Source organism: Lytechinus variegatus, chromosome 6 (genome assembly GCF_018143015.1).
Source record: "Lytechinus variegatus isolate NC3 chromosome 6, Lvar_3.0, whole genome shotgun sequence".
Taxonomy (NCBI): Eukaryota; Metazoa; Echinodermata; class Echinoidea; order Temnopleuroida; family Toxopneustidae; genus Lytechinus; species Lytechinus variegatus.
The window spans coordinates 22,407,690-22,431,197 of NC_054745.1; the positions used below are offsets into that span (position 1 = coordinate 22,407,690).

General features: G+C 38.9%; 1 protein-coding gene across 1 annotated transcript in view; it reads left to right on the plus strand.

Annotated features, from left to right (window-relative positions):
- The first annotated feature begins 1,640 nt into the window (after positions 1-1,640).
- The window catches only part of LOC121417226 (E3 ubiquitin-protein ligase RFWD3-like), a 29,935-nt gene continuing 8,067 nt past the window's right edge, over positions 1,641-23,508 (plus strand). Inside the window, exons 1-10 of the mRNA XM_041610853.1 lie at positions 1,641-1,776; positions 3,080-3,754; positions 6,809-6,897; positions 7,812-7,949; positions 11,702-11,842; positions 13,085-13,178; positions 13,672-13,773; positions 17,287-17,447; positions 18,202-18,405; positions 19,574-19,668. Coding sequence (XP_041466787.1) covers positions 1,663-1,776; positions 3,080-3,754; positions 6,809-6,897; positions 7,812-7,949; positions 11,702-11,842; positions 13,085-13,178; positions 13,672-13,773; positions 17,287-17,447; positions 18,202-18,405; positions 19,574-19,668 — 1,813 coding nt within the window. The 5' untranslated portion in view covers positions 1,641-1,662. The remainder of the gene's footprint in view (positions 1,777-3,079; positions 3,755-6,808; positions 6,898-7,811; positions 7,950-11,701; positions 11,843-13,084; positions 13,179-13,671; positions 13,774-17,286; positions 17,448-18,201; positions 18,406-19,573; positions 19,669-23,508) is intronic.

A 23,508-nucleotide genomic window follows, 5' to 3' on the forward strand; every position in this document is an offset into this window, starting at 1 on the left:
ATTGGCTTTTTTGACAACATATGCAACATGGTTATGGATTTTGAGCTCTTCGTCAACCAGTATGCGCGACTGGTCAACACGGCAAGACTTGTCAACATGGATGACTGATGGATTTCCCTAGGAAATCCAATACTCAATAGAGGAGAGGGTGAAAATTAGTTTGTTTCTCTTGATCTTGTTGATCTTATTTAGAGTAAATAGAGTCTATATGACTATGACAATGAACAAATCATACGCCTAATGTGTATAAAGGGGTAAAAAATATGTTAGTATAATATGAAAAATGAGATTCAATATGACATATGACATAGGTAAGACAGGAATAACCATCATTACTGGGGATTTATTCAACAATTTCTGACATTTTACTAACCGTCGTTTCTGGGGATTTATTCAATGATTTCTGACATTTTACTTTATCCCCATTCACCGACAGTAGTGTGTTAGTGTGAGCCTGCATGTGCAATCATTTCTTCCAATTTGGCTGACCGGGTTTATAACTTTATATATTTATATTTTTTTAAAAATTCTAAATGACATATCATCTTGAGCGAATGCCCACTATTTTTGTTAGACTCTAATCTTTCTTTTTATACTTAACAAATGCAATAAAATATTGAAAATGTACGTACCGATGATTTATTCCTTATTTTTTTATTCTTCTGCCGGAGATGAAAAATGGCAGCGGTGTGTTTCTGCCCTCTACATTCAATGAGTTGTGTTTTTCTCAAGGCTTTCCGATTAGAATTTCCGATATCCTGGCGAATCAATGCAAGCGACAAGTTCTGAACGCACGCACGTAGAATACAAGTGCAAAGCAGCAGCACAAATCATGGTACATAGCGACTGTTGATGATGAGCTATGTTACGAAGTGCCCAATTCATACTGCGAATCATAGAGTAAAATGATTAGTTATTAAGTAATAAAATTTGAATATTTATTGTAGATATTTACTATTAATATTAAATTTTATTATTTGATAAATAATTTTAAACTATGAATTTTTCTTCAAAACAGCACTTAGTAACAAAGCTCATCAAAGCTACAAATGGATCAAGGTATCTACACGAGATCGGTCTGGTCAGAAACCTCTCACTTTTCAAATTTACACTAACATATTTTTTACCCCTTCATACGCATTAGGTGTATGAAGGTTCATAGATAAGTAAAATCAAGAGAAACAAACCGATTTTACCCTCCGACTAAATATGGATTTCCTAGGGAAATCCATCCGTGTTGACAAGTCTTGCTTAGGCATGTATGGTGACCATTTCAAGGCTCCGTGATATAAAAGTATATATGTAAAAATATTAAAAAACATCACAGAGTCCTCAAGGCTAGGGTGATCCCCCCAAAAAAAATGAGAGCTCTGGAAACAAAAATTAATAAAGAAGGAGCCAGGACTCTTGAGTCTGAGTAAGAGGCATACATTATCTAACTTACGACTGAAGCAGTCTTAATTAAAGCTTGTTGCAGATTTAGGTAGTAAGTTGTTAAAGGAAACCCCCAAAAAATTTTTTTGCAGAACTCGAAAAAGGGAATTCCCCCATCTTAATAATGTCGTGCAGTACAAACCAAAAACTTTGTTTCTCGTGCATGCGCATCCCTTTAATCTTAAATTTGATCTTGTTTAATACAGGTTGATGATTGATTGATGACCAATGGATCACAGCGATTCTGATGAAGATGATAATGGTTCGACCATCCTCATCGAAAGTGATCAAGAGCTATACGATTCAGATGCTACAGAAATATCTGAGGATGAACACCATCAGGTTTGCATGACACTTTCAATATTGAAAGAAAAAAAAAACATACAGAGAGAGTGAATTATTGAGAGAAGGGGGGGGGGGGCAAAAATAGCACTCCTTGCAAAGCAGGGAAAGAATTACACCAGAGCTGGCCAGTGGGGGATGTGGAGTTGTCCTTGAAATGCTTAAATAGAAACTTTAAAAAACCCGCAACAACCCCCATTCATCTGTTGAAGCTTATCCTATGTTGCAGAATTCAGTGAAATTTGTTTGCTTGCCAAACATCGTAAAACTTACTATATCTTCAGAAATATAAATACTACCATGACGAATTTCGTATCCAATGAAAGAGTGTATTAAGCTCTTTCACATGATTGGGATTATGTTGGGATTAAAGTATATTTCAGGTTGAATTTCCTTTGAAGAAAAAAAGTAATATTCGTGGCAAATGTATTCTATTGTTATTTTATTTTCAAACATCGTTTCATAAAAATATATAAATGTCAAATATATGCTTGATATTACATTTTCTATCATATGTCACTACTGAACAACAAAGTGTAATCTGAAATGTTTGTGTTGAGAAGTGACAAGCACAAATATGAAATGTTTTTGTCAAGTTTTTATTTCTAATTTGTCTAAAATATGAAGAATTTCGGAGAAAAAATGACACCTAGATATTATTCAGCTCCTGATGACAAAGCAGTGCAATGAAGGGGCATGACATACTCATTTGTTCGATATCAAATTCGTCATGATAGAACAAATATTTTATAAGATACAGTAATTTTATGTTTGGCAATTGTCAACTTTTCTTTGAAATGTCCTGAGTGTATGTGAATTTCTGGCCTTAACTGTACATGTATGTAGAACCCTTTCAATCTCTAAGTCTAATGGTTCACAATCACAGTAAAGGTACTATACTAGGGTCAAGGTTGGACACATATGCTAATTCTGTGGAATAAACAACATCAAAGACACACATTTCTGTGTGAAAAAAAATCTTCTGGTTCTGTTTTAGCCCTTTTTTGAGATATCTCGTGACTCAAATTTGACAATCTAGAGGGGATGTTTTTTCCAAAAAATTCGCATCATCTCACTCCTTTCATTTATTAGTGCCTCTGAATGTTGTCAGAATTTTGGGAAAAATGAGTAGATTTTGCCTTTTTTGTGAGGGAAAATCTGATTTTTGTTGTTGATGCTTGCCAAGGAATTCTGAAATGCTGTTTGTACTCTCCCATTGGTCTACATACGCTTACACTGTACACGTGCATTATCTTTGTGAAAGCGGTCCTCTGATATTATTTGTTACCCAATACCCATGCAGGAACAAGAGGGAGGTTTATCACCGACAAGACTTGGGCAGGAAGAGGGACGTGATTCATCCCATCCCGCTGACCCTAGTCAAGGTCAAGGGTCGCAATCGGACAGTGAATCACTTCTGATGCTTCCTCACCAGAGAAGTGAGAACCGGTTAGATCCAGTTGAATCCAGACAAGACAGAGTGCCTGATGTGGACATTCCTGGGCCCAGTGGCCTGCAAACTTTCAGAACTAGCCAATCAGCTGCCAGCTCAAATGCACATGCAGATGAGCCAAGAACTTCTGACCAATCACAGCCACGAATAGCTTCATCTTCCCAAGGAACTTTGGAGAGTGGTGGTAATGGATCTCCATCCAATGTTGATGGGGGTCAAAGGTTATCTGATGCTCCTCAAGGACACAGCTCCTCCGATGCTCTGAGGGGTCAAAGTTCAAATGATGATGGAGCGCAGCTACCAAATAGCACCGACCCTCAAAGCACAGCAACCAACCAGAGGCCAGAAGCTAATGATATGCATGGAGCATCAGCCAATCAGGATGAAGATGATGATGAACCAATGGAGACAATGACAGAGGATGAAAGTAGTAATGACTCTATGGCTGACTTTCAGGAACCAAAGAAACCAGGAGCCGGTGCTTGCAAATCAGGAAGTGATGGCAGTGGTAGCGATGACGAATCTGTAAGTATACAGATACTGCCTACTTAGGCCCGTATTCTGAAGTCAGGTTTAACTTAGACCATGGTCTAAATCTGTGCTAAAATTATGGGAAGCCAAATGTTCAAAAATTCTGTTTGTATTTTTTTTGTTTCGTATGTTCACTATTTTGTTTCTTTTTGCTTTCGTAATGAAGAAAAATACTTCAGTTAACATTCCCAGACAATTTTGAACAATTCAGGTGTCATATGGGTTCATAATTTGGATGTGTACTGTTAGAGATTTGTGAACCAATTGGCTCTCCATAGTGAAACCACCACTTTAAACCAGCGTCTAATTTAGACCCGAGTTCAAAATATGGGCCTTAGAGTTTGAATACATCGTCGCATGCACCACGAACTGTCCTCTCTGCGCACTTCGATCCATCAGTTAAGCGCACTGTATCTATTCCACGAACTGTCCTCTCTGTTACGTTGCCCACTGTGGTGTAAATAATTAACTTCAAGAAAATATAAAGATACGGGATGAAACTTTGAAACCTGAACTTTTTAACGAAGACACTGGTAAATAATTTGCTCTCCTAGTAGGTGCACTTATTGCTGGTTTAAAAAAAAACTTTTCTTTAAATGCGTTTTCTGCAAAAGTAACTTTCGCATAGAAGTGCGCAGAGTGGTGTGTGCAACGATATAACATTTCATTTTCCCAATGGTGTTCCCAAGGGGTTGTATTTTGCCCGAAGCATGCAGAGCTGAGGGAAAAATATTGCTTCAAAGCAGAGTTGAAATGTTATTTATTAAGATAGAATAGGTAATATGGTCTATGTAGATTCACCGTCAAGGCCACCGCACACTCGTGCATACTTCAAGGAAACTTCCCCATTACACAACTTATAAACAGCGAGTGACATCACCTCAGTGGATGTGATTCCACAGTTTACAGGATTACAATACAACACAGTTGAATTCAGTGAGGTGATGACAGAAGTCTAGAATAAGTGCGAGCTGTACAGCTATGATAGTGTGATGGCGTATTGACCTACATCAGGGGACCGTTTCATCAACATTTTTGTCTGACAAGTTGTCAGATCTGACATCTTTCCTTGATTATGATTGGCCGAGAGGCACTGTTCCTATGGTAACTGTCGGATAAAATGGGACTTGTCGGATAAAACGTCCGACAAGTCCTTTCATGAAACGCTCCCCGGGGCTCCACACTTAGGGGAGACCGGGGTTAGTTGGAACATGGGGTAAGTTGAAACATTGTAATTTTCTTTAGCGCCTGCGAAGTAGATTTATGCAATACTGCCCTCAATTTATTGCTATTAATAATACAACAATTGTAGTATCAATAACAATAAATTGAGGGCAGAATTGCATAAATTTACTTTACAGGAGTTACAGAAAATTACAATGTTTCAACTTACCCTATGTTCCAACTAACCCGGTCTCCCCTACCCTTTTTTTCTACTGGTCCGACCTGATAATGTTGGGCCAGTAGATACCCAGTTTACTGGTCCAAGCCTAAACTTTTTAGGTCTCCAAAAATACAGAAAAACATATAAAAAAGACCGGAGCTTGTTTTGCTGTCTGTTATTGCTTATTGTTACCCCCCAGAAAAAAACGGTCCACACACACATAAAACATAATTCATTAGAGCCATTTCTCAATTTTAGAGTCATTTTTTTGGATGCCAGAGCCATTATAATTTATAAAAAAGAACAAAATATCACTGTATCAGTATGATATATTGTTTACTGGTCATGTTGGACCAGTAACCAGCTATGTCTGAAAAGTTACTGGCCCGACAGCAATTTTCATCGGTCTGGGACCGTCGGACCGGTGCCAGTGTGGCGTGCGGCCCACATGTATCACTGATTCAGATCTGTACATTGTAATACATGTAGGACCCATGAAGCCCATCACACACTATGGGATGTGATTGCACTAAGATCCGACTGCATCAAGTTGCCAATCCCTTCTCGGTGCAATCGCATCGCATTCCTTTCCTTATTGTCTGCAGATAGAATAGGACAATACGCAGGGGGATCATACATGTTGCTTTACCCTCAGAGAGAGGTTGCTATCCCTGCCTATTTCTTTCTCTTATATAAATAGTGTACAATCTATTGTAGAATATACTGGATTATATGTACGACAAATATAAAATCATCCTGAGTACAGGTTTATTTCACAGAGGCTGAAGGCCGAGCTGAAATAGACCTGCATGAGGGATAATTATTTTATATTTCGAGTTCATATAGTCCAGTTATATTGTATGATAGAAGTTCACTATTTATTATAGTAAATTTTACAACGCCTACTTTGCTTGTACGTGAGCAAATGGGAGTCTGAATGTTAGACATTTGTACAGTTTCACACATACCATCCAAAATGTACCGTCCATAATGTAAAGTTGCGCAAGTTTGGAAAAGTTGACGTTACTGTAAAATCTGATTAAATTAATTGATGATAATGATTATAATAACAATCTGCTTTTATATAGCGCTTTAGTACATCATAATGTCTTAACCGATGCTTAACAGATATTATTAAGTGCTTAACAGATATTACCATGGCCATGGGATTGAGGCTTGCCGGCAAACAATAATAATACGCTTTTATATAGCGCTTAATACATCGGAGTGACTTCTTGAAGCTCTTTACAGATATGTTATTACCCCTGTCATAAAACGTATACAATTTCTCCACTCCCTGTGAAGCATTCCCACATAGAGTTCCAAGACTCAATTGCTCGGCATACTACATAGGCTTTCACATCCTACTGGGTACCCATTTAACACCTGGGTGGAAAGTGACAAAGTGTGGATTGATGCCTTTCCAAAGGACTCTAGGCCAGGATGGGATTTGAACATGCATGACCCTCTGATTACATGGCGAGTGTCAGAAATGGTACACCTCGACGCTTCCACATTGCACACACTTCCTCCGCTCCCTGGGGAGCAATCTGACAAGAGTTTTCAAACTTGATTGCTAGGCATACTTACAGGTTTTTGTATCCCAGCCATCATTTATTGTCTATTTTTTTTTATCTTTGCCTCTCTTTCTTTTATAATTCTAGCAATCGTGTATTATCTGTTACGAGCCGTGGACGACGTCTGGCTCACATCGTCTTGTTTCACTTCGCTGCGGCCATCTTTTTGGCCAGAGGTAAGCTTGCTTAACTGCAGTGGTAAAGCCCACACTTCAAAAATACCTCCCCTCCCCCCAAAAAAAAAAAAAAAAAAAACAAAAAAACTGGGGTTATCATGAAAAGCCTGGGAGTAAAACTTGATCAATGTATTCCATCAGTTTACAAACAATTGACAACTGAATACTCCTTTTTACACTGAATGAATGTTTATCAGATGTTGAATACCGATTCAAGACATTCGATTATCAAAAGAACAAGGAACATCTTTGATATCTGACAGCAAAGCGCAAGATAACAAATGAAATTTATACTAAAATTTAATGAATTTCAAGACATCAATGTCACAGTCGCACCAGTGACCATGATGCATCATTTATCTGTGTTGATTGGCATGTCATGGGCGCTATACTCGACTGAGTTAGCTTACTTATGTGCAATCACGGGTAGGGAATCTAAATAGGTCATCTCATTTTTATTATTTCTGATAATCCAGGAATCTCAACTTGAACTATTCCAATTAATCACCCTGGTGAACAATCGAATGGCAAATCGGGTGTTTGTTTCAGGCCATGGTGATGATGATAAATTTTGGCAGTGATAATGATTTTGATGAAAAAATGAAAGTCCATATTTTATTGTTCGAAATAGACATAATTGAAATACTCTCAAAATTTGTTTTGCTCAAGTGATCATGGGCCCGGAAGCCCCTATGCAGCGCCAGATCGACATGGCTCTATCCCTTAAATCGTTGAATACCAAATAGGGTAGCAGCAATTCCCATCTTTTAACGTCCTTTGGTCTGACGCGTCCGGGTTTGAACTCCCAACCTCCCGGTTGTGAGACGGACGCTCTACCAACCGAGCCAACACACCGATGATGGTAATGAGAATGATGCTCTTGTATCCTGTTTCCTTTTCTCTCTTATTTTCAGCTGTATTGAGCAATGGCTGAAAGGCCAAGGTGGTAAATGCCCACAATGCAACAGCAAGGCCAAGAGGTCCGATGTCCGAGTGATCTACGCCAAGGCACTCAAAGTTCTTGATACATCCGAGCGGGACAGAGCACTGAAGTAAGTATTGGTAATACTTCGGGTGTTTCACATATAGTTATGTTTTAATGGATTTTGCGGGTTTGGTCGTAGGTAAATTTATGTGTTGAGTCGTCATTAATCAGTGGACTAATGAATAAATAGCGTTGATAACCACGGCAACAGACGTTAATTTAATTTGGCGCACTGTGACAAAAGCGCGCATCAGGATTGGACATTTTTCATACACGCGCCGGATACGCGGGAAATTAAGCGTAATTTATATAGGAAATCGGCATAAACCTTGGACTCAACCGTGGGTTTTCAAAACCACCTTTGTGAATTCAGGCCGTGTGATTGAGGGATACCCGGTAGTGCGACTCTTGCGCATGATCTGACCAATGTGGTGATGTGTTATGTGCCACACGGTACTGAAATTTAAGTGCAACTCTAATTCACACTGTAAGGTAACAGTTGTGGTAATAATCTCAAATAAGTTCGAACAGAATCCAATTGAATTACGACAAAAGTGTGTGTATGAAAAAAAATATGTGCCAAATAACTCTGGAAGAAAATGTGTCATTGCTGAGAAATGAGCAAAATGAGCACAGAATTCCATCGAACGTCGGGTACTTTTGGAAGCAATATTAATACACTGTCCCACATGTGCTTGTCTGTGTTAGCGATCATCAGAATGATCCCCATGGACTTGTTTTTAGTAATCTGTTCTTCGAGTTATTATTAAGTGCCAAATCCAATCTGTAAAGTGATCAAGGCCCATAAAGAGCTGGGAATTGAATGAAAAACATTCTTAGTAGATATTAAAAGATGATTTTTCATGTCTTTAGGAAGGCTACTTTTCAATGCCATGTAGGGCATGCATGAGCAAAGGTTCTTTCCCCAAAGTTCATTAAAGGGAACCCAGCCTAGGTCATAAATGTGTCGGAAAGGAGAAAAAACAAACAAACAGAATGGTGAAAATTTGAAAGAAATCGGACAAGTGATAAGAAAGTTATGGCTGCTTTAAAATTGAGATCCCTAAGACTATGTAGATTTAAAATTGGCAACTTGGTAAGTAAATTATGACAAGGGGCAAGAACGGTTTTCCAATAGGCCATGTACTTAAGTATCAGGAATTTGTAGTACCCATTCCCCTGGACAGTAATCTCAATATAATCCAGGAAGTATATTTTTTATGTCCTCAGACTCCTCATGAAAGAAAAAAAAATCAAGTATAACTTATGAAAAAATGACATTTAAGCCATTTTCTGTATTGGAGTACATGGAAGAGTAGTTCTTGCCTTACATATATGCAGCCAATTTGAAGTCTCTGTGTCTATAGTGATTACCAATTTTTACACCTTAAAAAAATTCATAACTTTCTTATTGTTTGTCCGATGTTGTTCCAACTTTCACATATCAACTTGTCTGATTTGTCTTTTTCCACTTAAACAAGTTATTATTTTTGCTGATGTGGTTTACGGTACACCATGTGGAGTGTTATAGAAGCAGTGGATAGAAGAAGAGAAGAAGTGGATAGGCGAGAAAGTGGAGATTTGAGAATAGAGTATTCTTTCTTGAAAATAGTCCTGAAAAGGACTGTAAACCAGAACGAATGTTGAGTGAGAACAGCTTGAGTAGTAGAGCTGATGAGGAGATGCTGGCTTGAGTCGGCGAGTAGAGATGATGAGTAGTAGAGAGACTCGACGTTTCAGACAGGTTGACTGTCCGTCTTCAGGAGTCTTCCTGAAGACGGACAGTCAACGGACAGTCAACCTGTCCGAAACGTCGAGTCTCTCTACTACTCATCTCTACTCGCCGACTCAAGCCAGCATCTCCTCATCAGCTCTACTACTCAAGCTGTTCTCACTCAACATTCGTTCTGGTTTACAGTCCTTTTCAGGACTATTTTCAAGAAAGAATACTCTACTCTCATATCTCCACTTTCTCGCCTATCCACCTCTTCTCTTCTATCCACTGTTTCTATAACACTCCACATGGTGTATCATAAACCACATCAGCAATTGTACATGCCACCATGCAAACCTTCAAACAAGTTATTATTTGGGTTGGATTCCCCTTAAACTTTTTGGAATAGCAAGGTAACCACAAGTTGATGAGTGTGGACACCTAAATTAGTCTTTAGTAATTGATAAAAGAAAGATTGTATTGGGTGCTGATCGATGTTGATCCATCTTCTGTGGCCCATTCCATGAAACTTGTTGGGATAACAGTTTTTCAGTAATAGTTAAAAGCTACTGAAATTCTTCAATTTGATTGGCTGATGGTAGACTTGTCATAGAAATTGTGCATTGGTTGCTATATCAAGTCCTCATGAACGTGAACACAGACATGGTGAATTTGTTTGAAATAGACGTAAGAAATGTAACACTCAGAAAATTTGTTTTGCTCAATTGATTGTGGGCCCGGCAGCTGCTGTGCAGTGCCAGATCGATGAGGCTCTGTCCCTTTAACCGTTGGAACGTCAATCACGGTCGCAGCAGCTCCCTTCTTTTAACGTCTTTGGTCTGACGCGGCCGGGGTTTGAACTCCCGACATCCCAGTTCTATGAAACTTGTTGGAATAACAATTTTTCATTAATAGTTAAAAGCTATTGAAATTCTTCAATTTGATTGGCTGATGGTAGACTTGTCATAGAAATTGTGCATTTGTTGCTATAACAAGTCCTCATGAAACTGAACACAGACATGGTGAATTTGTTTGAAATAGACGTAAGAAATGAAACACTCAGAAAATCTTTTTTGCTCAATTGATCGTGGGCCCGGCAGCTGCTGTGCAGTGCCAGATCGATGAGGCTCTGTCCCTTTAACCGTTGGAACGTCAATCACGGTCGCAGCAGCTCCCTTCTTTTAACGTCTTTGGTCTGACGCGGCCGGGGTTTGAACTCCCGACATCCCAGTTCTATGAAACTTGTTGGAATAACAATTTTTCATTAACAGTTAAAAGCTATTTAAATCCTTCAATTCGATTGGCTGATGGTAGACTTGTCATAGAAATTGTGCATTTGTCGCTATAACAAGTCATGAAACTGAACGCAGACAGGGTGAGATTACTGGGTTGTTCATGGTATTACAATGGGGCAGACCGTATCGTGGAGCAGCAAAAAGTGAAGTCCTTTTCCATTATGTAAAATTGTGTTAAGTGAGAAAATTTTCCAAATTACAGTCGGTGTGCTAGTGCCCTTATTTGAGAAGGTTTCCTCATTACCATGTCCCTCAGAGAGGACCTTAAGTCTTATGTCCTCTGGTGACTAATCATATCGCCTTGTACCTTACCGAGGATGAAAATTCGCTTTTCAGGGCTTGCACTTTATTACATGGTGAGAGACTTGCCATAATGTTTTATATGTAGTAAATAAAGAGGCTTTAATAGGAGGGTAATAATAATTTATGAACAAATTTTCGGCATTTTTTAACTTTAAGATCACATGCTAGATCTGTAATGAAAATCATATGTCAGAAACAATTGGAGCCAGTAGGATTCGAACCTGTCATCTACTGCTTGCCGGACAGCAACTCAACCACCAGGCTATTCTGGTTCACGGCTTAGTCACAATGAACCGGAATACAAATACCCTCGATCTTTCTGACTCATTAATATGCAAATGCAGTCCACCGTGGACAATAGATTTTCTGACTTATGATTTTCATTACAGGTCGAGCATGCGATCTTAAACACATAGCAGTAATGCCAAAAATTTGTTCACAAATGTTTTATATGTACAGACATCTACCATTTATTTCTTTTTCCCCCTTTATTCACTGTGAATGTAGAGAGCTTGAAAGAGAGAAAGAACTAAGAAAAAAGGCGGAGATGGACGCTGCACAGACGCAGCTTAGGTACGTCATGGCACTGGAAGAAGTGAAGAGGATGAAAGCAATCTTTGAATCTCATCAACAGTCAACATCACGAAAGTGAGTATGTGGGACTGTATAGATATTTTTCATTATATAGTCTCATTTATCTATCTCTTTATTCAAATTGCTTGTATCAGATATAAATTGAGATTGAAAAGCATTTCAAATTTTGCCAATTTAAAGTTTCCTTGAAACATTTTTGTTTTGCAATGAATATGAAATTATAACAATTATATATGATGTATTTTGGATCTCTGTATCAAAGTTATTAAATGTAGATGCAGAGCTACCAAGTCTCACGCATTATGCGTGAGACTCAAGCATTTTGGACTCTTGTTCATCCCCTCAAATCTCTGTCTCACGCAACTATCACAGCCTATCCCATATACATTGTACACAATGTCTGTGATCTCACTCAGATTCACAGAAAATCTCACGCATAGCATGGTCTTTGAACTTGGCATATCTGTAGATGCCAGTTGTGACAATATAATAATTAATCCGAATGAATCCAATATGAAATGACCACCAAAGTGTGTAAATGATAAAATGAGTTCCAATTAATTCTGGTATCAACGAAATAGGAGAAGTTGACAGAACTAGCATGGTATTCCAGCTATATTTTGGGGCTTTTCCTCAGCAATATTAATGCACTGTCCCATCTATGCTTATCTGTGTTGGTGATAATCAGTGTTTTCAGTTTTTAGCTTAGATTGCATGATATCACAGAGTTGGGTTTAGGTACATGTAGATAAGTCTGATTTAGATATATATGGTGTTATAGTAACAGTTTGAGATAAATGTCAATTGTTGAAACAATTTTAAATTAGAAGAAAACTATAAATAATGAGAGCAGAAAAGACCATGGACGCTAAATACTAGCTGTAGAGGCAGGCTTAATTATTACAGTTCCTTTGCCTGATATATTTACAGAGACAACAAGTCACAGGTGGTCATTTAAAATCCACAGTCTCTTTCGGTTTCATTCAGATAATTGCAATAAGCTCACCAAATGCCTTCGCTATTTAAAACATTTCTAGGACTTATACTATGTAATATTAATGTTTTTTTTTTTCAATTTCATGTTCCAAATGTAGATTGCATTGGTCATGTTACATGTGTATGAATTTATATAATCTTCATGATGTACGGCATGTAGACAAGAAAAATTTCCATTTATGGAAAATAAATAAAAACTTATACATAAATGTTGTTTCATTCTAGCATTAGTTCTTAATGTTTTTTCCTGAGTTTTATTAATCATGAAACCTTAATTGTCTTGTTTGATTTTGAATGCAGTCCACTGTCTACCATATCATCTAGTAGCAACCAGCAATCACATGGCAGGCCAGCTGGTCAGTACATGCTAGACAAGACGATACAAGTATCACCGGTATGTATATCACATGATCAGTCATGTGACGTATAATGTACAGTTATATCACATGATCAGTCACATGACGTTTTGTAATGTACAGTTATATCACATGATCAGTCACATGACGTTGTGTAATGTACAGTTATATCACATGATCAGTCACGTGACGTTGTATAATGTACAGTTAAATCACATTGATCAGTCGCATGATGTAGTATAGTATAATTAACAGTTACTCTATATCACGTGGGGAAAAAGTGGTCTTTGTAGTTGAATATTCAATACAGGTGATAGCTGTTGCAGGTTCAAATGTAAAATGTTCAGTGGTAAAATTGAGTCCTTGCTTATTACCACTAAATAGTAGCTAGTTTATTCATTTCATGAATGAACTATATTCATTTCATTCATTCATCCATCCATCCATCCATCCATGAATTTATGAATTCATGAATTAAACTCGTAAGATGTTTGATACATGTATGTATTTATATATTTTTTTTAATTATAGAATGGTAACTGTCGTGTGATGACTTACGATGCTGCCAACCAACTTCTTCTAGCTTCTATGCCCTCAACTAATGTACTCTTTCAAGGATTTGGATTAAAGAAGGTAAATTCCATTCTCTCAGGATTGTAATAATAATAATTGGATTTTATATACCGCATTATCAATCTTTGACTGCTCAAAGCATTTCACAATTCTTATTACCCTATCACTGGATTCATAGCTTTTTGGCAATCCCATAGGCACACGCCTGCTAATCCAACCACAATGACACTTGTTTCCTACTGGTACCCAATTAGCACCTGGGTGAGAGTGGCAAAGTGTGGATTGGCACCTTGCCAAAGAATGCACGATACAGAGTCAGAACTGCTACACCACGGCGCTTCCACATAGCCAGCTAGAGATGAATAATTTCATTCATGTCACAGGGCTCAGTGCTTGGTGCTGGTCCGGTCTCCAAACACCAGCAAAAGGACAGTTTAATATCTATGTCAAGCCAAATTTGCTGGCCTGAAATGACCAATAAAAATAATATTGTCATGCCCATTAAACATAGAAATCCATGAATTTCAATCAATTTCTGCATACCAATACAAATAAACTTCTAAATCTGCATTCGGACAGATTGTTTAAGGTTGATAACACTGTTGGGTGGCCCTCAGCTGATTAAAAGGAAAATAGAAATAAGAATAAGTTGCATATTTAATGACTAATTTTTGTTCTTTCTCTGTGACCTTGCTAGATTGTAGGGATGGGATCAAAACCGCCCGGGGGGGGGGGGGGGGGTGAATCAACACCTCCCTCTACATTTTGGCGACTTGGTGACAATGCTGCAGCACAAAATGTTTTTACAGAGCCACTCACCGTCTGACTTTCTACTTTGAAGTCTTGCGCATCTTTTGAGTCCAAATTTACGATGCCTGGGTATGTTTATCTACATTTGCCATTCTCCACCCAGATGTAGTAAATGGGTACCTGGTAGGAAGGAATTCCTTGAATGCTTGATGCGCCCTATCAGGATAGCCGTGCTTAATCCGGGGTAATAGTCTGCAGTAGTTGGAAACATTGTATTAGCACTATATAAATGTTGCATGTTATTATCATAGATTTTGTATCACTTCAGTAAAACCTGTTTTTGTTTTGTTAATCAAAGCAACAATGATAATGCGCTATTTGCTCCATGCACCATTGCTCCTCCCCGATGATATTAGGTGAGGGTAGGGGCTGTGGTAGGGTCTTTGGTTTAGTACAATGTGAGGATTAGAGTAAGGTGTGAAGTTTAGCTTTATTTGGATTTTCTGAAGGAGCAATTTTGAAGGAGCACTTTTTGTTGAACCCGAGCAATATCTTTGAGTGGTCCAGGCTGTAAGCCTTATTTGGTGGTCAATTTTCTAGACTATATCTTTATAACTACACCCTGAATTCTGCAGAAACCACAGCTTGAATTTACTTATTCACTTGTTGGAGCTTGAAACATCATCTTGTGAGCCCATTTCAATAATAACTATTTCAATTTGTGATATTGAGGCATATGCTCGTCAAGTCACAGATCTACGTACAACCAACCATTTTGAATTTTTGTCTCACCTGCATAGCAGTGTGAGACTATAGGCTGCTTTTCCGACGGCGGCGTCACACCAAATCTTAACCAAAGGTTAAGTTTTTGAAATGACAGCATAACCTAGAAAGTATATGGACCTAGTTCATGAAACTTGGTCATAAGGTTAATCAAGTATTCCTGAACATCCTGCCTGAGTTTCATGTCACATGACCAAGGTCAAAGGTCATTTAGGGTCAATGGTTGCAGAGTTAGGTGTCATAAGAGAGTCTCGCATGTAAACTTTAACAGTGACCTGAAAAAGGCCTTTGACCTAACCATGTGACCTCCGACTGCAGCATGATATGCAGGTACCCCAAATCCATCTACCATCCAAGTTTGGTTGAAAAGTGACTTACGGTTGCAGAGTTAGGTGTCATAAGAGAGTCTTGCATGTAAACTTTAATGTTGACCTGAAAATGACCTTTGACCTTACCATGTGACCTCCGCCCACACCAAAATCGATAGGCTTCTTCGCTATACCATACTCAACCTTCATGCCAAATTTGAAGACGATTGGACAAGAAATGCAGCTGACAGAGCGCTCACAAGGAAATCTCTGCGGCGGACGCGGCGGCACGACGAGGCTAAATCCATAGTATCCTCCGAACTCTGTTTGGGTGATATAATTAAGAATATACACCCTCCATTGTACATACACAAACCAAGATTATAATGATTTGATAACAGATTCTTCAGTTATTGCAAGAACAAGGGGATTAAATATATATAATGACCTCTATGACCTTTGAACTTTGACCTCACAACCGCCCATAAGTGGTTTAGCATGGTATTATAGAAACAAATGTATATTGAAATGGATTTAAAACTCTGCAACCGTAAGTCACTTTTCAACCAAACTTGGATGATAGATGGACTTGGGGAACCTTCATGTTATGCTGCAGTCTGAGGTCACATGGTGAGGTCAAGGGTCATTTTCAGGTCAATGTTAAAGTTTACATGCAAGACTCTTATGACACCTAACTCTGCAACCATAAGTCACTTTTCAACCAAACTTGGATAGTTTACATGCAAGACTCTCTTATGACACCTAACTCTGCAACTGTAGGTCACTTTTCAACTAAACTTGGATGGTAGATGGATTTGGGGTACCTGCATATCATGCTGCTGTCGGAGGTCACATGGTTGGGTCAAAGGCCTTTTTCAGGTCACTGTTAAAGTTTACATGCAAGACTCTCTTATGACACCTAACTCTGCAACCGTAAATTACTTTTAACCAAACTTGGATGGTAGATGGATTTGGGGTACCTGCATGTCATGCTGCAGTCGGAGGTCACATGGTACGGTCAAAGGTCATTTTAAGGTCAATGTTAAAGCTTACATGCAAGGCTCTCTTCTGACACCTAACTCTGCAACCGTAAGTCACTTTTCAACCAAACTTGGATGGTAGATGGATTTGGGGTACCTGCATGTTTTGCTGCAGTTGGAGGTCACACATTAAGGTCAAAGGTAATTTTCAGGTCAATGTTTAAGTTTACATGCAAGACTTTCTTATGACACCTAACTCTGGAATCGTAAGTCACTTTTCAACCAAACTTGGATGGTAGATGGACTTAGGGGACCTGCATGTTATGCTGCAGTCGGAGGTCACATGGTAAGGTCAAAGGTAATTTTCAGGTCAACGTTGAAGTTAACATGCAAGACTCTCTTTCTCCGCAACTATAAGTCACTTTTCAACCACACTTGGATGGTAAATTGACTTGGGGGACCTGCCTGCTAGGGTAATTGTTGCCATGGTAATTGTATTTTTTTGGTCAAATTTCTGTGTGAGCTCTATATATCGCAATGACGGGTGACGCGGTGGGTTCGGGGGATACATGTGCTCGGCTGCGCGACCCACCGAGCATCTCTAGTTGAATGTCATATTTTTATTACCTGACTTCACGATGGAAACATTGCAGGACTTGCGCACTTTGAATATGTTCATTTTCTGGTGGTGTTCACTATAAAATTTTAAGCATCACTCTAGTTGCCAATGTTTTTTTTTCATTTTTTTTCAGATAAGTGCAATGGACTTCAAGTCATGTCAATATATTCCTATCCATGGCAAGCCAATCCGTGGATTGTCTTTGAGTGGACGAGATGACGGGCTTCTCCTTAGTGCATCGGTTGATAAGATGCTCAAGATTACAAGTCTAGCAAGCAACACAGTCGTACAATCGTAAGTTGTGATGGTAAATTGCCAGTTCGCCTATGGCCACTCATCACATGGTCTACTTTCATTAAGTCTGCCATTCCGTCCATCAACATTTTGTCTAACAACCATTTGGTCCAATAACCATTTGGCCCAACATCACTTCGTCTAATCACCCGTTTGTCTATGACCATTTCGTCTCATAACCGGTTGGTCGAATATCCATTTCATTTTCATTTCATTTTTTTCACAATGAACACTAAGTCCAGTGAGACCAAATGGACTAAATGGCTATTTGACCAACGGGTTATTAAAGGACAAGTCCACTTCAACAAAAAGTTGATTTGAATAACAAGAGAAAAATCTTAGAAGCATAACAATGAACATTTCATCAAAATCAGATGTAAAATAAGAAAGTTATGACATTTTAAATTTTTGCTTAATTTCACTAAGTAGTTACATGCACATCCTGGTCTGTATGCAAATGAGGGTCTGATGACATCACTCACTTTTTCTTTTGAATTTCATTATCTGAAATATGAAATATTTCAATTTTCTCCTCATTGTCATGTCAAACAAAGTTTTATTCTGCCTGAACATGTGGAATCGTTATCACTCGTGCAACATTTACAAGTGAACGCAATGCCACTAACACAAACATTTAGCAAGTAAATGCAACAAAACTGTCATGCCATGCCCCCAAATTGGTATGAAGTAAGGATAAAAAGGAGAACAAAGTTTCGTGTGTTAGTGATTGCTTTGTTACTCCATTACTATCCAGGTACACCTGCCCCATGCCTGCCTGGTGCTGTGCATGGAATACAACCAACACCAACTACGTATACGCGGGACTACAGAATGGAACGGTTGTCATTTACGACACTCGTAAGACGGACACCGAGGTCAAGACCTTGACCAAAGAGGGTTCAAGGTGTCCCATTGTGTCTCTGAAATATGTACCAAGCAAGGCTGGTGATCCCCTTCCGTAAGTAGTAAATATGCAGCATCTACGTAGTGCTCCGAGATAAATACCAGTTGTGGTAACATTCTCAAAATGAATTCGAACAGAATCCAATAAAATGACCCCCAAAGTGTTGCATGTATAAATAAATATATTTGTCAAATGGCTCTGAAAGAGAATGTGCAACTGCAAGTGCTGTGAAATAAGGAAAATAAGCACAGAATTCCATCATTTTAATGAATCAGCCATGCGAAGACCTCTCTTATCCGGACACGTTGGGACCAGCACCAATCCGGAGAAGGGATTTATCTGGATCTAGGAGACCCAATAGCCAAATACACACAGCTGCTTCCCCAATGGTACCTACACTTAATCTATTGTAGTGGGTGTACACAGACAGTATTTCACTGCTGTCAGTGCAAATCTTGGATTTATCATGGATTTACGCAAAAGAGCAAGTCATGATTCTGAATGCGAGCCTTAAAAACAAAAGATTCTTTTTTTTAATAAGAAATTTCAGTGTTGACAAGTTAGGAGAAGAAAGCAGACATGGATTTACTACTTTTATCTAAAAATTATGACTTTTGAGCTTGTAGGGAGAATTTCATCAAAATCTGAGACATGTTTTCAGATCTGACATCTTTCGGGATTTCGATTGGCTGAGAGGCACTGTTACTATGGTAACTGTCAAATAAAACAGAATTTGTCCAGTGAAACGTCCGATAGGTCCTTAAATGAAACGTTCCCTTGGATTAATACTTTTCACATTTAAATGTTTGCAGCTCTGATTACTGCCTTTCAGCTCTTTGAATTGAGCATTTATCTGTATAAGCAGGAAATGTTTTGTTTTTTCATTTGTTTACAATTCTCATTCAGTAATTCAAAATTTCAGTCCCATTATTATCATTATTTGTTTGGCATCACCTGTGCCTGGGAGGCAAAAAACAAACTGAATCACTATGACCTGCAGGTATCTCCCCATATAATTGATTATTGGGAGTGCAGGTGGACCAATACTCCGGAGTTTCCCCCTACTCTTGTACGAATAGTGCAGCGAGATCTTAACATCCAAAGGTAGTGACTCTCCTCTACACGGGATCTCCATTTAACATCCTATCCAAGGGACGGAGTGTTTTCCACTGTAACATAGCCTGCATCTATGACATCGTATTATTTATATCCTCTGTTTCAGTTGTGGAGGAATACTCATTGGAACTCTGGAGGGTGCTTCATTCTGGGAGCAGTTATCATGTGAGGAGTATAGGATTCATAAACTACATCTTGAAGGTAAGCATCAATTGCCATTCGGTCTAATACCAGGTGGTCTAATACCATTTAGTCTAATTATAGTAGGTAAAAGCAGTTTTCATGTGAGGAGTATAGGATTCATAAACTACATCTTGAAGGAAAAGCCTCAATTGTCATTTGGTCTAATACCAGGTGGTCTAACACCACTTAGTCTAATGAAAATATTATGGGAGTAGTTGTCGTGTGAAGAGTTTAGGATTCACAGAGATGCCAACCCTCCCGATTTCATCGGGAGGCTCCCGAAAATTCATCCCAACTCCCGCCCTTACGATTACCATCCTTATCCTCCCGAAATTACGATTTTTTTTGCATTGATCAAATTGGATTAGGAGGACATGTATCGTCTGCTAACTTTAGCATGTAGTAACTCCATTAATTTCGCTGCTACTAAATTTTGTGTGAAAAGTAGACAAATAAGGAGCAGCGAAAAGCTGGTGCATGTGATATGCCCAACGGGAATCCACTGTGCACCAGGCCGGTAGGCCCGGCTAGCTTCGCGAGGCGTGTGCGCTCGCGGCCACTGGATTTGTCAAGTCGTGCGGTGGAATATTGGTGTGTGATTTCGGCGTATTGATGGGTTGATATTGACACGAAATGGCGGAAAATCAACAAAAGAAGACCAAGAAATGGTCTCAGAAGTATGAGACTGAATACAGTCTCCAGTACCTGTGTGTTCGGAAGTCGGAAAGAGGAATTTACCATGCATTTTGCGCAATTTGCAGCGTGGACATTTCATTTTAGCATTGAGGTCGTGATGATAATTCGGAAGCACTTTCGTTCGGGAGCAAACGGCATAGGCCTACGGACATTGCGATGACAAGATCTTCGAGCTCCACTAGTACCCTGTTGTCTTTATTTCACCAAGCAAGGGACCAGCGCTGAGCTTTTCTTTACTGGATTTATAGTGGAACATAACCTGCCTATAGCCGATAGTGATAATTCATCCTTATTATTGTTGTTGAACAGGTACTTCTTTTGTCCCCCATTTTTTATTTACAATGTGAAAATGCATATTTGATATTTTTAATGTTAAAAAAGTGGGAACAATGTTTATTTCAAAACATGTGAAATGCCCCAAAATAAGGGTCAGATTGCACCAGAGAGCATCTAGAAACCCAGAGCTGGACCCGCTATGCGCACATAATTTGGTGGCGGTTGCATACATGTATCCTCCCTAATTCTGTTTTCCAAAAGTTGGCATCTCTGGATTCATAAACTACAGCGAGAAGGTAATCATTCATTGTCATTTGGTCCAATTGTACCACATGGTCTAATACCATATACTCAGTCTACGTATACCATGTGGTCTGAAAGCAAATATGCAGGAGTGCGATGGCACAATATTTCAAATGAAGTGAAAGAATGATGCCATATTCAATTCACCAACGTTATCTTGTTGAATCTGAAATGTTATAAAATCAACCATTATATTGAGAGGAATGTCCGCCCATTGTGTTCTACGTGCGCCTCAAAAGTTAGAGAAAGTACAAAGAAACTCTGATGAATAATCCACTGGTTTGTCTATGAAAATGAGGAAATAATTATTTGAAGCAAAGAGCAGAAATTAAAAAAATCCTGAGTAGCATATCCAAGCCTGAATCATATCGGCAGTAGCAATGCACACGTCGCAAGTAATATTGATGATGATTTTCCTTCAGCAAGAAATTAACCCACATTGTGCTGCACTCAATCCAGGTGAGTTGAATGGGTACCCGGTAGGAAGAAATTCCTTGAACGCACAAGTGCCCGATCAAGGTAGCCTTGTTAAATCCAGGGTAATAGTAACACTGTTCTCCGTGCGGATCCTTCTAAATATGTTACTGGAGGAAATATATAACATAAAAAATATATAACATAATAATAGTGATAATAATGTTTTTACCATGGGGTAGCCTCTTCAGTTACATGTAGGAATTGGTTCTACCCGCAGGCCCTGCATACCACACTATGTTGTTGTTATCTTGCAATAAGGCTGAATTTACTGCGTTTTATACATAGCAATGTTTTCCCGGCTTTAAGCTAGGAGCCCCGCATTTAGCGGGGCTATGACTGCAGGGGATGAAGACCACAACCTTCCTTTCATGAGGCAGACACTCGAACCCTAAGCAACCATGCGCGGTAGGCTTGTGTGTATTGAACCTGCTTTAATTTACCCAGTGTAATTGATTGAATGGTACTCTGAAGTCGCCTATCTGGGCAATGGCACATTCTGAAGGTACTTGTGTGACCAAGCCTTGAAATAAGTGGGCGCTGAGCGCAAATTCGCGCTCATAACGCCATCAATTGCGCCCATGAAGCCCCAAAATCATCAAAATTTTGACGACCGGGCGCAAATATTTTCCAGGTAATTGCGCCCGCCGTGAGTGAGCAGTGAAGCCATATCATACATGTAATTTAAATATCTGTAAAGCCAAAATCAAATAACTTTCAATTTACGATAAACACAGTTTAAAATTGCCAAGTGCGTCTTTTTTTCTGTACCATAAAAAGTGAGCTACGTCCGTCTTTTTTTCGATCCCGTAGCGGTTTTTCTATACTTCACCATGTGCAATTTCTAATGCACACATTTCCAGTCGGGATATCACAATTCTGTGATATAGTAATTTGAATTGCACAGGAGATAAATCCCTGTTCACAGCACATACGATGTGCAAGTCTTTTACCCTCACAGTCGCCGACCTTGCTTGTCAAAACGGAGCCTTAATAATCCAAAATAACTTAGCTTATAGTTGTGAATTGTAGCTTTTTAATTTCTTTCCTGGAGAGGGGTAAATATCAGACAATAAATAATCTAACAAGGCTCCATCTAAAAAAAAAATAGGAGGACGCCGCTTGCACTTGAGTGTGGTGTTAGCAAGCCAGTTTTGAGCTCATGTCTGCCAGAGCTCTGGGTGAGAATTCTATCAGTAATGGCCTAAGTGATGGTGATTTTCCGTTTGAGATAATTTCGCTGTGCGAAATTTTTTGACCGCGCCGCTCGGTGACTTTTTACTTTCAAGTCTTGCGCAACTTTTGAGACCAATTTTGCGTCACCCGGGTACGTGGTTCCGAAATTACGCATCATTTTGTAAGTGCATGTCAGACCGAAAATTGCTCAAAAACGTGATTTCGTGTACAAAGTCAATGCAAATTGTGTTTTCAACCAAAATTCATAAATGTATGATTATTTTTAGTTTTGCTGGTCTAAATATATTTATTTTATGCTTTTTATGATCACAGAAGAGTCCCCAACAAATTTCATTGAAAAAAACAATGAAAAACAAAAGGTCAAAAAACAAAGAAATACATAAGAAATTGCAAAAAACAATATAATACATAAGAAAATGATTTGATATTGCAATTTTTGTCATGTACACTTGCTAAGAACACCACAAAGAGCTTGTATACCAAAAATTAGTACATTTGGAGCTTTATTTAGGGAGTTAGAGGAAAAAGTATGATTTCGCATACTAATTACGCATAAATTAGCATAATCACTTAATAGCAATTCGCATGAAATAAATTACTATACAATCTTGTAGATTATGTCCCAAGCAACCCGCGTGCCAATTTTCGGCGCGGTCGACGGCCGAGATCTTAAGGGGGGCCTGGGAGGCCCCCCCCGGCCTTATGAACTCCCAAAATACCCCGGCCTAGATAGGGTTAAGGTACGTGAACCTACAATACATGTACATAGCCTGTGGCTATGTGCTGGAATTTGAATAGACTGAGTTATTTATTGATTTTGTTTCTTAATTTCTTTAACATAATTCGTATGCAATCCAAGTGCACCTCACAGCCACAATCACACACAAACACTCACCCACTCCCATGATTCAA